We start from the raw sequence: 13,434 nt of genomic DNA, 5'->3' as shown, positions 1-13,434 counted from the left end.
AACTAACAAAACAGCAGCCAAAGCATTAATACCAAAGCTTCAAAATTTAGAGACCAATACCTGTTTATTTCTATGTCTGGATTTTTAAATTAGAATATATTAAACAGGCAGATTCATGTCTGCGAGACTGACTGAAATGTTGAATGTGTGATCAAAGATGAATTGCTTGTTTCATCTTTCTGTATGACACCATGTATGACAGCATACAAGCAGAGGTAATTATGTTTTATGTTGCAGTATAATAACTCCAACATTTCCTTGAAATCAGTTCAAGCCATTCTCTGCTGCTGTATGACTCATGTTGTTGCCGTCATTGTCTCTAAATGTGTCTTCCGTGTGTGTTGGCTGGAATTGTCCTGTTGACTATGAGACAGATTTAAAATCGCCTGACTCACTCACTCCTAAACCGGATCCCCGAAGTGCTCTTAACCTTCCCTCCACCTCCTCATGCTGCCAGAATGACTTGAGCTGTGCTTCAAAATAAATACAAGCCATTTCTGTTGGCCACAGGAGGATTAAATGTCAGGGAATAAACTCTAAGTGCGCCAAGAAATGTGCGTTTGCAAAGATCAGTTTTAAATAAGACCCTTTTGCCTACAAGCATACACAATTCAAGTTTTTAAATGGAGATGAAATAAAGTTTTGAAAGTCTACCACATTTATGGTCATGCAGAGGTAGTCTTCCTCCCCCAGGAAAAAAGTATTTTGTTTTACCTTTAAAGGTACATCACTGTGCCATTATATACCAGCATTACCTTAGTGGTACCCTCTAAGGTATTGCCATTGAGCCCTTTATGGGGCAAAAACTTTGTATGCTTCTTTTTTGTAGCTGGTGGTGCAGTCATGAAACTCTGACTACAATTCTGCACCTTAATGAAGGGGACACTTGTTACCCATTCATTGATGAAGGTGCTACTCTTTAACTGCCATTACCTGAGACTCAATAAGATTGCATTAGCCAACCTTCTTGCACATCCCAAATAATACAAGTTGTTTTTAAAGCATGCTGGGGCTTCAGATGATATTATACTAGTACATTTATAAAATATAATTGATATAAAGAAGCAGCCAAAATTAACAGAAGTATACACTAATAACTTTTTTAATATCTGCAGCTTTTAATGATGATGCAATCCTCATTTCTAAATCGTAAATTGCAAAGAGAAAAGACCGAGCTCTCTAGTAGCAGGTCTATTTGTGATAAACGGAAAAGAAAGACCAAAGACAGAGCACTGTGTTCACACATTAGTGCAAGGATATTTTGTACACTGCTCAAAAAAGTTAAGGGAACACTTGAGAATTACAATATAGCACAAAGTCTGGTAAACTTCAGGTATATGTATCTACCCAGTTAGAAGGCATAATCTATTGTGAACCTAGTTCACTTCCTTTGATCCAAATAAAAGCGATAAAGGATTCCTTGGAGAGGCAACAATAGGGAAAATATTAATTAAAGTTGATTTAATTATTGACAATTATTTAAATTGTTTGCATTTTACAATTCATTCATTTGTTTTAAAAAAATGTTTAATTCCTACATATGCATATCACACTACATGAGAGATATATGTTGTATAATTTATCATTTACAGTTATATACAGTTCATATGCTCTCTTTCACTGGGATTGCACTACTTCATATTTAGGTTTATTTAGGACCATAAATATTTGACACAGATTTTGTTATTCTCTGCACATCACCATAGAGTGCAGCTTTTAAATATTTAATTTAAGGCATTTAACAAAATGTTGCAGATATTATTTCAGGGATTATAGTTATTTTCATTTTAGCTATTTTATAGGGCTCAAAATGACAATCTAAGATAGCTTTAAACATGAGAATTGTTTTTAATACTGTGATGAAAAGCCTTTGCAGTCAGTGACTGATTGAAGTCTAGAGTCCATAGATATCAACAAATGTTGTTGCTCTTTTGAAATGCTCTACCAGGTCTGTCAGCAGAGTATCGGCCTTAACACTTCAGAAGTCATTCTGCTACTTTTATCAGGATTAACAAATACTAATGACCTAGTTCCAATGGCAGTTATACATGACCATGACATAGCATTGGCTCCACCATGTTTGACAGATGATCTGCTTGACGGCATGAGAAGTTCCTTTTCTTTTCCATACCTTTCTCTTTATATAATTCTGGTTAATCTTAGTTTCAAAACTTTTGATCTCTTTAATAGGATTTGTTTTTGTTTTGCTTTGTTTGTTTTGGGGCCCTTCTGACTTCTTTAAGTTTTGTGGAAAAAAGTCCAGTTGCTTTCTTTCCAACCTCCTTAGATATAACCATAACCTGGATGACTGAGAACTTTATAGATGTTTTTCCAAATGTCACCAAGAAATTCACACATCCATGCCCTTCTCTTCCCCACTGCCCTCTCCACTCTTCTCTGAACCCCTTGTCAACACAGGAATCAAATATTCTATATCTACATGACAGAATTTTCTGAAATCTATACTTTAGGTGGATTTGGCTTAAAAGTAAGGAAACAACTACATTTCAAAATAGGGTATGGATAGGGTATAAAAGGTGTCCCTGGGATGTCGATCTGGTCAAGTAATAACAATAAACTATTTCTCATTATTTATTCACAGTTGTATGTCTTTAAATCAGGTTTCTTGTGAGACTAAACACTGCAGTTCAATAACTGTTTAGAATGACTGTAAACTAACATTGTTATTCTTTGGCCTTTGGTTTGGATTATCCAAATTATGAGGTCATGAGACAGGTCTGGGAAACAGGAGAGAGCCAGTGCTGCTGAGGAGTTAAGGAGAGGTGAATGTATGTGGTAAAGAAACTTGAAGAACTAGGAGAGTCCATCAGTTTGTGGAATGAGGATCTTAGGTTTGTAGGGGGGGTGGGTTCATATGGTAGTCCATTCATGTGCATAATACCAAGTGATGGAGGCCTCTGTAGACCTGAGGGGCCTTGGGGTCCCAGAGCTGTTCAGACCACTGACCCCTAAAGAGAGGTTAACATCATGTTAGCTTTGCTCATTAGCCCTGACTGGCCCATGACCATGGGTGGGCCTCAACCCCAAATTCTCCTCCTACTAATACTCTGCACTTCCATTCTCCCCCTGTGTTCCCTATGTTCTTTCTTTCTTACATTCTTGTATTCCTCCATGCAGCGATTGACCTGATCAACAACTTGCTGCAAGTGAAGATGAGAAAGAGATATAGTGTTGACAAGACACTAAGCCACCCCTGGTTGCAGGTAGGAAATCAGTCATTTGAATAACTCCATTAAAATCAATTTGGGAGCATTTTTCAAGTTCAATACAAATCTGTAACATAACAATCAAGAATCAGTCAATAATACATTTCAGATTAATATAGCATCATCCAAATCATATAAAGGGTTCACTTTATATGATTACTGTTTCAGTTAAGATTTAGAGCTTTCATTAACCCCATATGTGTAGCATGTAAAAACATTTTGGAGTTTTGGGAATTTTTTTCTTTTTGCTTACTTAACATCAGCAACCTTAATCCATCTTGTTTAACTAAACTTTATTGTCTGCAGGCAAAGTAAGTGGGGCCACATTAAGGTCACAGCTTCTGCAGTAATCAGGAAATGCTGTATTGTGAAAAGGATTTCATTCTGGTATAGCAACCCGACTAGACTTCTGACACACATGAAGTTCCAAACTGAATTAACTGAATGAGTTGAGAACATGTAATCTCACATTCTTTGAATGATATGTAGTGAATAAGAATTAAACATCTAGTTGTTGAATCACAATGCATTTCACTTTGGTATGGGATAAAAACCAGAGGCACAATTCCACAATAATGCTAATGCTGCATTTTATTTGCTATCTGTTAGATTTATATCTTATGTTGATGATAATCAGAAAATATAGTGTAGGTAAAAAAAACAAACAAACAATTTTTGTGTTTACAGCCAGTTTTGCTTCCCCCACTGAGCCAGAAAATCTGTTCATGTAGTTATGGACCAGTTTAGGCGTGAAGTTGTAGTGCCTAAACTGTTCGAAAGTTTAGGTGCTACAACCTCAGAAGCGTGGTCACCTCTGGTTTAGAGTGTGGAACAGTTAGGAGATCCTGATCTGATGATTGGAGAAGATTGGAGAAGTATGATAAAAACTATTTTAAAACAGAGTGACAGGTTCCAGGCTTGAACTTTGATCTGATTCCACTGATTTTTGCCAGGAAAACAATTAAGAAATTTCCACAATCATCAGATGATGTTGTAGGAAAACTGCACAGAGCAGGCGTAAAAAGTCTGTTGATAGTGCTAAAGAGGAAGCTTGCATTGCACTTATTATTGTTAGTCAAGCCAAACAAGTAGGATGTTATGCATATTTTACAAGTTGAGTGAATGTGGTTAGTAGGTCCTTAATGTGCTGCTAGTGCACATAGAAGGTTGTATTTGGTTCAGCTTTTCTGCAGTCTGTTCTGTGATGATGAATATAACCACTCATCCAAGGGGAGGAAATTACAGCATGAGCTAATTTGGATTTTTACATTATCAAGGGCTAATGTACACAGATTATTAAATCAATTCAGAGTTGAAAATCTAGCTGCCCAAATCTAATTAAAGATAATTTGCATCTACCTCTGTGAAGACAAACTGGTTGTAGAACAGACATGAAGAGCGAGTTTAAGGATAGGACAGGAGCAAAAACAAGGTCCAGGATGTGTCCAACATCATGAGTTGGACCATTAACCATGATGGACCTAATAAAACAATTTTGCAGTATTAACATATCTGGTGGCATGCAAAGAGATTTGAATACTCTGTAAGGAATTCAGTAGGGGATTTAGGAGGTCACTAGATAACAATATATCCATCCCTTCATTCTCTTTCAACTATCACAGGATCACAGGACCCTGAACAGGTCGCCAGGCTGTTGCAGGGCTAACACAGAGAAACAGACAACTTTTCACATGCAAATCCAAATACAGGCATTTTGGAACAAACAGTTAACCTTACTAACTGCCTATGGCCTGTTTGAGGAAACTGAAGTACCTGGAGCAAACCTGGGCAACCATTAGGAGAACATGGAAGCTCTATAAAGGAAGTCCCTGGTTAGATGGTGGATGTGAACCCAAAACCTTGCTGCAAGGCAAAAGTGCTAACCACTGTCCCAACTGAAAGTACACTTGCTTTGTACACTTATAAATGATAGTATTTTGAATGACACTAATCAGAAGTAAATGGAACACAATTATCTATATATTATGTATTTGTCACCACAACCAAAGTTTGTGGTTTTCAGACTTTCACCACAAAGTTTTCAGACAAACGCAGACAACGAGAAAATACAACCAGCCACCCATTATCTGATTTCAAAAGTGTTTGCTATTTGTGTTTTTTGTAAAAGAGAAAAGACAAGATAATGGTGTTATTAAATTATTTAGGCTATGGGTGTGTTCATTTTCTCCGCCAGGACTACCAGATGTGGCTGGATCTAAGAAACCTTGAGTCTCGGATAAACGAGCGCTATATCACCCATGAGAGTGATGACCTGCGATGGCATCATCACGCCCAGCTCAGCGGCCTAGACTACCCCATGCACCTAACCAACAGCCCCTGTGGTGAAGTTGGACAGGGGATGAAGCGTTACAAGGAAAAGGAGGAAGAGCTGGAGACCCTCAGTGAGAGGGTGAGTGAACTATGAGGAAGTAAGAAGACTTATTTTCCAAACAACATGAGAAACAATGACTATCACAAAATGAAAAAAGCACAAAATGAAAACTTACAAAAAATTAGATCCTTACTTTACTTCCATAAATCATAACGAATCTTATTCTAATTAATCTAATTAACAAGTAGTTGTTTCGTATTTGCAAGATAAGGCTCTTAGAATTACATCTGTAATGCTAGAGTCACTGCATAATTAGGAGTTAACAATTTTGTATTTAATTAGAAGGTCCTTGTGTTATTTATCCCATAGTTTTTTTTTCAATAGGGTTGTGAAGCTCAAACTATTTATTACCTTTACAAGGCACAGAACTTTCAAATGTATTTGAGATTATTGTTATATGTAAGGATCTTGTAATTATTTTTATGTAATTACAAGTCTTTTGTTTCCTGATTTCAAAGAATTATTCTCGCAATTTACAAATGCAACATTTGCTCCTTTTAAATCTCGTAGATGAATAAGCACCTTGATAAACTCACCCTATCCCAGAATACCAAAACAAAAATCCTATGTTAAGGCAATATTGATTTTTGATTAAGAGGTGCGAATTTTTCAAATGACTTCTTAATTTTGACTTTAAAAAAGTTAACGTCATGCAAGATAGTATAATTACGAAATATACAGTGGAGACACATATGATCCACTGTTGTAATTACTGGATCATTATTTCATGCAATTTTTTTCCCTTTGTAATCTTTATCCTTATTAAATGTAGTAAAATAAATTTAAAACAACATAATCGTTCCATCCTTAATTTGTTGCTATGAAACAAAAATGTCATTTCTCCATGAAGAGCTACAAATTACAGTACTGGGCAGAAATCTTGAGACATCTCTCAATTCTTTATGTTTTGCTTGGGAAATGGCAGATCCGTGCAGTGATTTATAGAACAGAATTCTGTTGAATGGGAACAGAATGTAAGGTGAAAACACCTGTGCGCACACTGCTTCAGTAATGTTGAGGTCTGGGTTGTGGCTAGGCCAATTCATGGCAGGTGGGGCTTTTTCTACCAAAGTATGCTTTACTATACTGACTATGTGTTTAGGATCATTGTCGTCCTGGATGATGACGCCACTGGCAAGTATAATAGTGCATCAAAATCTGATGCAACCATATTTTCATAAATTTTGGTAAGATCCCAAAAACCATCATCTGACTGACTGATCTTTTCCTATTTCTTAATGACATGATTTCATATACTGATGATCTGCTGTAGATAGTTTTGAGGTCTGCCACTTCTTCTTTTGTACTCCACATGTCCTGTTTCCTCCGATTTCTTAAGGGAACACTGAACACTGTATGCCAAGATTTGCCAAGTTTTCTGTGAATTTTTCTTTCCGAATCGCCTCGTTGGTGCACAAGTACTGTTTTATGCCTGCAAGCCTGTGCGATCTTTGCCATTTTCATAGAACAAACTAATGACGTAGGGAAAATGACAACAAAGTGCTAAGGATAAAGCGTAAAATTGGTTCTGTACTAAGTTGTCTTTAATGTGAAGATACAACACCGGTTCATGTGTTACGGTCTATGCCTTTTCTGTGATTCGTGGGTCATTGTTAAATGGCTCATCAAACAAAAGAATATTCTCCTGAAAATGATCTGGACTGGACTGAAAATGAGTGAACAAGCAGCCATTGTCCAAAGAAAAAGGCCTTCAGAAATCCTGGAGAAATACAAAAGACCAATTACAATCAAGTTTGGGTCCTTGGAAGCAATATATAAAGAAATGAGGGGTGGCTCAGGAAATTTGCACAGTAGCGTATATGAGTTATACTTAGAAAATAAAAAGATGAATGTGAATTGTTAGGAACCACTACATTTTTTTCACCATAAATCATAGTAAATCACTGAAAATGACACATCAGAAAGTGTGTCAGAAGGCGATCATAAACTAATATTTAATTTATACTGTACAAACATGAAACTTGCTATTTAGGGCTTGTCACATATTCACGAGTTTCCTGCAGCTTGCACAAGATTTTGCAGATGTGGAAATAAGCCATGGCTTCCTTCACAACAAATCCAAAACAAAACACAGAGCTCATTCACCATCAAAACTTACCAAGTGTTTACACTCATATCGTCAGATTAAAGTAAAGAGTATTCACTCTGGATGTTGTGTAGATTAAATCCTTACAATTCTTTAAAAATGTATATACATTATTCATTATAAAAAAAAGTTCTAAACTTGATTTTAAAAAAAGGAAACAGCATTTTTTCTTCAACCTTGACAAAAGTAGTTTCTTTTGCTCGTCATGTAAAATTATTTAAGGTAACGTTTGTCTTCTGTCTGATAAACACAAAGTAGAAGGACAGTTGATCTTCACAACTGAAACATAATTCCTAATTTTCCTTTGTAGCAATGAAAAGTCACGAGTTCGGGTTTCATTCCAAAAAGAGATATCCAAGGTACTGTCATTAAGTCATTTACAGATAAAGTGACTGCTCAGTGAAAAGTAATTTACTATGATTTGAGACGTTTTTACTTTCCCCATGTTTTCCAAAAATGGATATGTAGCATTTTGGAATGAAAATCCTCAGTTGCTAAAAACACACTGCCAGTGACATACCAAAAACAACAAGATAAATGTTTTAATGTGTCAGTATTTTTTTTTAACAGTGGAGCCACAAATATCTAATCCAAATGGGAATATATGATTACTTTGATACATTTGCATTGCTGTGGTTTTCTTTCTTTTCCTATGAGATGAGATAAAAGGTGATGTGTCTGGTTTCGTTTGACAGGAAGTTCACTTGAATGCTATGTTTTGCCTTCTGTAAACAGTATAAATGTTAGTGTCTCAGCACAATCTAGGACCCAAATACATGCTCTTTTGATTTTGTAAGGGACAACATCAAGGCCATGTTTTCACCTAAGCTTTTCAGGAAATGCTCCATCTTTAGCTCAACATTTAGTTAACCTTCTGAATCTTTTTGAAACATTCATATAAAATAACACACAAACTAGTTTTCATCTCCCTGTTTATGGTCTTGACTGTCCACCTCTGCCTTGCTTACTAGTAAACATATGAAAATATTTAATATTTAAAATTTTGGAATTTGAATAAAGCTTTAATCAGCAGGTTTCATGTCTTCTTTCTATACAGTTGAGAGACTGGAGCTGATGCATTCCTGGTAATATGCTGTATGTTAATACTTAGCAAATACCAATTTATCCAAAAATACTTCTATGTAGAAACTTTTTTAAGACTGAGGATTAAAGGCTTATACCATCTTTTGGACAAAAGACAAGCCAGTCCCTGTGTCAAGATTCCATTTCCTATCTCTGTTTGTTAACTAAATTACTAGCAGAGGATAAGACGTGTGGAGCATACTTTGAATCAGGTGCGAAAGATATTGTGTAGGACAAGATTTTGTTGACAATGTGTCAGAGATCCTGTTCATACGACGACCTTTTTGAAGTACCAGTGTGTTTTACTTCTCATTCAAAATTTCTCTCAATGGACCCCCCACAGTCATTAAAGCAGTTTTGTCACCAGTTTGCTTAACTCAGGCACCCAGTTCAACCTCAATCCTCGTATCTCCTCTCCTAGCCACCTCCACTTCCCATTTCAGTTCTTCCTAGTAGAAAGTCAAGCCAAAGGAATCAAAAAGCTACCTTTGTGCACTAGCATAATTGTTTCCTTCTACTTTTTGAAGCACTTCCTCAGATCCATGAAGATCCTTATCATCTTCATCAGTGCAGGTCGCTCTGGGTCATCTGGCAATAACTTATTTAGCTGAAACAGCAGAATGTCATCCAGCCAAAACATCTGGATATTTGTTAGTTAAAAATGCTGCTGTTCTCTTGATCCCATACTAAATAAATACTCCATAAAATTAGGACAAGCTTATTAATATTCACACCAGCAAGTAAAGAAAATTACCTTAACTTGATGTTTTTACATCAACCACTCTTCCTGGGTTTAAATACTCAATCTTGCCATTCAGTCACTTCGGAAAGGCATTTCCGTACTCACATATTCGATGAGGGACCAGTCGCTTGTGATCAGCTCAGTCTGTAAGGATGGATATGTTGGACATCTTTCAGCTTTCAGAATTCAGGAGAGAGCAACTGTGGTACATGGGTACTATCGCTACTACCAACTGTTTACAGAACAAGCCCTTTGTGCGCAAGGTGGTTTGTGCCACTGTACTGAAATAACTATCTACTGTTATTGTAGTGTAGAGGTTAGTAGCAACCAGCGTTATCGCTGTACCTCAGAATTTGTCCCTGAAAAAGAATTTACTTTTTTGAGACACCACCTTCAAATGAACATACACTGATAAAACAACTAACCTCTTCTCAATTGATTAACCATTAATTTGGGGACTTGAATGAGTAAAACAATCAAATCAAGAAAAGTTATTAATATATCAGACCCACAAAATATACTAAATGAGTTATTTGAAACTGGTTAATAATTAAATTTAAAATTACATTTAAAGTTATATCTGAATCAGTAACGATGAGGGATTTGAGAATTGTGTCTACCAGCCGTGGTCAACATCCTCCTATACAACATTAATTACACCAGGATATGTATTAATGAGAATTTATTTACAAAAGTAATGACTGCAAACATGCAAAGATCTAACTAAGGACTAAGACTAAGAGAACAAAGTATATGTGTGTTTGGGGGACACAGACAGAGTGTTTGTTGACTATGTCCCTGCAGTTCTGTAAGGTGGTTGAACATGTGGTCAAAGCCAAATAAAAGGTGTGATCCTGCTTACATGTGTTGCTGTTGTTGCCCGTGGTAAAATTAGCTGCTGTGTCTAACCAGCTAACCTTCTGTAGGACATGCATCGCTGCAGTCAGAAGACTGTTTGCAGAGCATATGATAGAGAGGTTGAGGGAGTGAAGCAAAGCTCTCAGGTCCACACATACACCCATGGCAATCTTTTCCATAATCGATAATTATTGATGACAATTCCTTTTTTTAAGCTTGGTTTTGTTTTGCTTTGCTTTGCTTTGTTTTGTCGTTTTCTTTGTTTTTCTCCCCCGCAGAAAAAATGGTGGCCAGCAATTACTGCAAGTTGATTTTAGAAGGTTATAGTTTATCGGCCTGAGTTCTGCCCAGACAATAAATAATAGTTTAGGAGAGGGCTCCTACCAGGCTCTGCAAGATACTTGTTTACTGATAAGCAAGGCAAAGTTGAACACCGGTTATTTTAACCTGTCCCACACAGAAACAAAGGAGAACAGTATGCATTGGTTTTTTTTTTTATATCATGATACTGCCATTAGTCTTAAACATAAGGGCTGTTTCTCTCAAGACTCTATGGCATCATCTTCTTTGTGCCTCTTTCATACAGATCAAACTTCTGTACACTCCAAAATTGGCATTCCAGCTTTAACTGGAATTGAAATGTTAAGTGTCTTGTGTCTTGTCTCTGTAAAGGGTTGACTTATAAAGCATTCAATTAAGTATTTTGTTTATAACATGCTTAAACCATTGTACATGTTTTATTGTGAAGAATCTGTAGATGACTGCAAGCAGAAGTAGAGCTCTAGGTTATGTACACTTTTTAACTAAGCGAAAGTTTGATACAGAAAGCAAAGACTGTTAAACCTGATAATTTTCTTACAGGTATTAAGCCTTTCTCAGAAATTAAGTATTAGATATTTGTACTTGTGTCTCTGGGAATTTCAGAAGTTTAACTTGGTTTAAAAAAATAAAACTGTTAGTTTTCATGTTACAGAATCCAAAAATCTTTTATTGCTATTTATTTCAGTGCTTGAACAAATTAAAGAAACACTTAAATCAGTGATCACATGGATCTTAATTACTCATTCTTACTATCAGTAAGTAATTCTTACAGATATACAACGTAATTTGTTGAGAACAACGGGAAAATCATAGGAAACCAAAATCATCAACGCATTTAGGGCTGGATTTAAAATGACACCAAAAATCCAAGTTTAAAATTGAAATCATTTACTGATCCGACTTGCCTTGTAATATGGCTCAATAGTGTTCATGGCCCCTGTGGCCCTTTCCAGCTCTTTTTGTGGAATGGCAAATCTAGTGTTGCAGTAGATGTGCCATTTCACAAACTTAAGACTGTGCTGGGAGACACAGAAGTACCTGTATGGGCTGCAGGTACTGTCTCATGGTACCGGCAGTGACAAGGACACTAGAAAAAAGCAAAACAGGAGAAAAATCAGTCAGGAGGGATAAGAAGATGTGAATGGTGTGCGGCCGCCATCTGCAAAACAATTCCCCTTTTGGGGGTTGTCTTGTTGTTGGCTCTCCAGAGCACCTGTTAACACTTTCATTTGCACCAGATCAGGTGAAACCAGTTTATGCTTCCTAATTGGACAGACTGATATATCTGTAGTTAATATTACCACATATAATGCTTGAAAAAAAAGACAAATTCATGTTTTTACACTGTAGTATTTTTGTGGATTTAAAAAAAATGTATATGATGTGAGAATTCATTGTTTTGTTTTTTCAACCATTCCACAAAGATATGCTAGCTGTTTGCTCCTGCGTTCTGCTAAGCTAAGTTAGTCATTGCTGTGCTTCAGCTTTGTATTACAGACTGAAATAAGATCCCTATCCATTATTATCTAACTCAGTGAGAACAAACACGAGTATATACTTTACCTGACTTTACATAAACTGTCTACTTTTAGTACAATCTACTTAACTAGCTTATTTTCATTTTATGAACAATCACTGAAGATTTTGATATTCACCAGCAGTGGATATTGGATGAAGTGTAGTTATATTAAAATATAATGAAGAACTATTGCCTGGCCTGTTGGTCAGAAAACATGAAATGTATTAGTAGAAGAAGGTCTAAAGGTTTTCTCTGAATGTGTTTCGCTTTGAGCTGTTGAAGTGTCTGTCAATGTGCAGAACGTCCAGCTGTTTCCTGATGCTGTATGGCTTCATCCCTTTGCTGTCTGCGCTCTGAACAGCCTGCCTGAAGTGCTCACAAAGCATTTGCTATCTACAGAAACTTTAAAGATGTATTTTTTCGGACCATGTTCAAATAAAGATATTTTAAAATCTTCTTGGTAGTGTGTTGAGTTTTTTTTTTCATTAACTCAAATCCAAATATATTCTGCTTCAAATAGCCAACTAACATTTCTACAAGTCAATCATTGGATGAGATTTTTATGACCAGTACGTAAGGATGGCAAATGCCATAATGTATGAGTTTGTACAAATGAAAATTTAAGGTTAAATACAAAGGCAATTGGATTTTATGTGTATATTAGGTTCCATTTAGTTTCTAGGATTACCTAAATCTCACATTTCATCATCATTAGTGGTTTCTACTACGTTATGCAATGAACCCAAGGTCCGGCACATGGTAGCCGGATCTCAGTTGCAAGCTGTAAAAGCATAAACTGAGAGTTACAACCAAGTGGTTAGGATCCTGTATGAGAACATCTTTGCCACATATGAGTTAGAAGTCCCCAGTTCTTGATGGGAGATACAGCCAAATATGGCTGGAACAACAGGGCTATGGCCCTGAGGGATTCACCAACCAACCAGACATATTGGTTGTCATCAAGCAGAAAACCACAGTGATGTTGCCAGAAGACTTGCGTAGCTCAGGAGGTGGAGCAGGTCATCTACTGATCAGCAGATTAGAGGTTTGATCCCTGGCTCCCCCAGTCTGCATGCCAAATATACCAAGTTGTTCTTTGATGCATCCATGGGAGTAGGAATGGTAAGCAGTTAAAAGCATAGAAGTTCAATTCAATATAATTTTATTTATATAGCGCCAAATCAC

General features: G+C 36.5%; 1 protein-coding gene across 1 annotated transcript in view; it reads left to right on the top strand.

The window, feature by feature from the left end:
• prkd1 (protein kinase D1) overlaps window positions 1-12,705 on the top strand; it is a 75,748-nt gene extending 63,043 nt beyond the window's left edge. The window contains exons 20-21 of the mRNA XM_080293757.1: window positions 3,139-3,224; window positions 5,422-12,705. Of these exons, the coding sequence (XP_080149883.1) occupies window positions 3,139-3,224; window positions 5,422-5,652 (317 nt within the window). The 3' untranslated portion in view covers window positions 5,653-12,705. The remainder of the gene's footprint in view (window positions 1-3,138; window positions 3,225-5,421) is intronic.
• Window positions 12,706-13,434: the final 729 nt, after the last annotated feature.

This window comes from Astatotilapia calliptera, chromosome 19, assembly GCF_964374335.1.
Source record: "Astatotilapia calliptera chromosome 19, fAstCal68.1, whole genome shotgun sequence".
Lineage (NCBI taxonomy): Eukaryota > Metazoa > Chordata > Actinopteri > Cichliformes > Cichlidae > Astatotilapia > Astatotilapia calliptera.
Note: the sequence above shows the minus strand (reverse complement) of the source record. Positions and strands in the feature narration are given on the sequence as shown.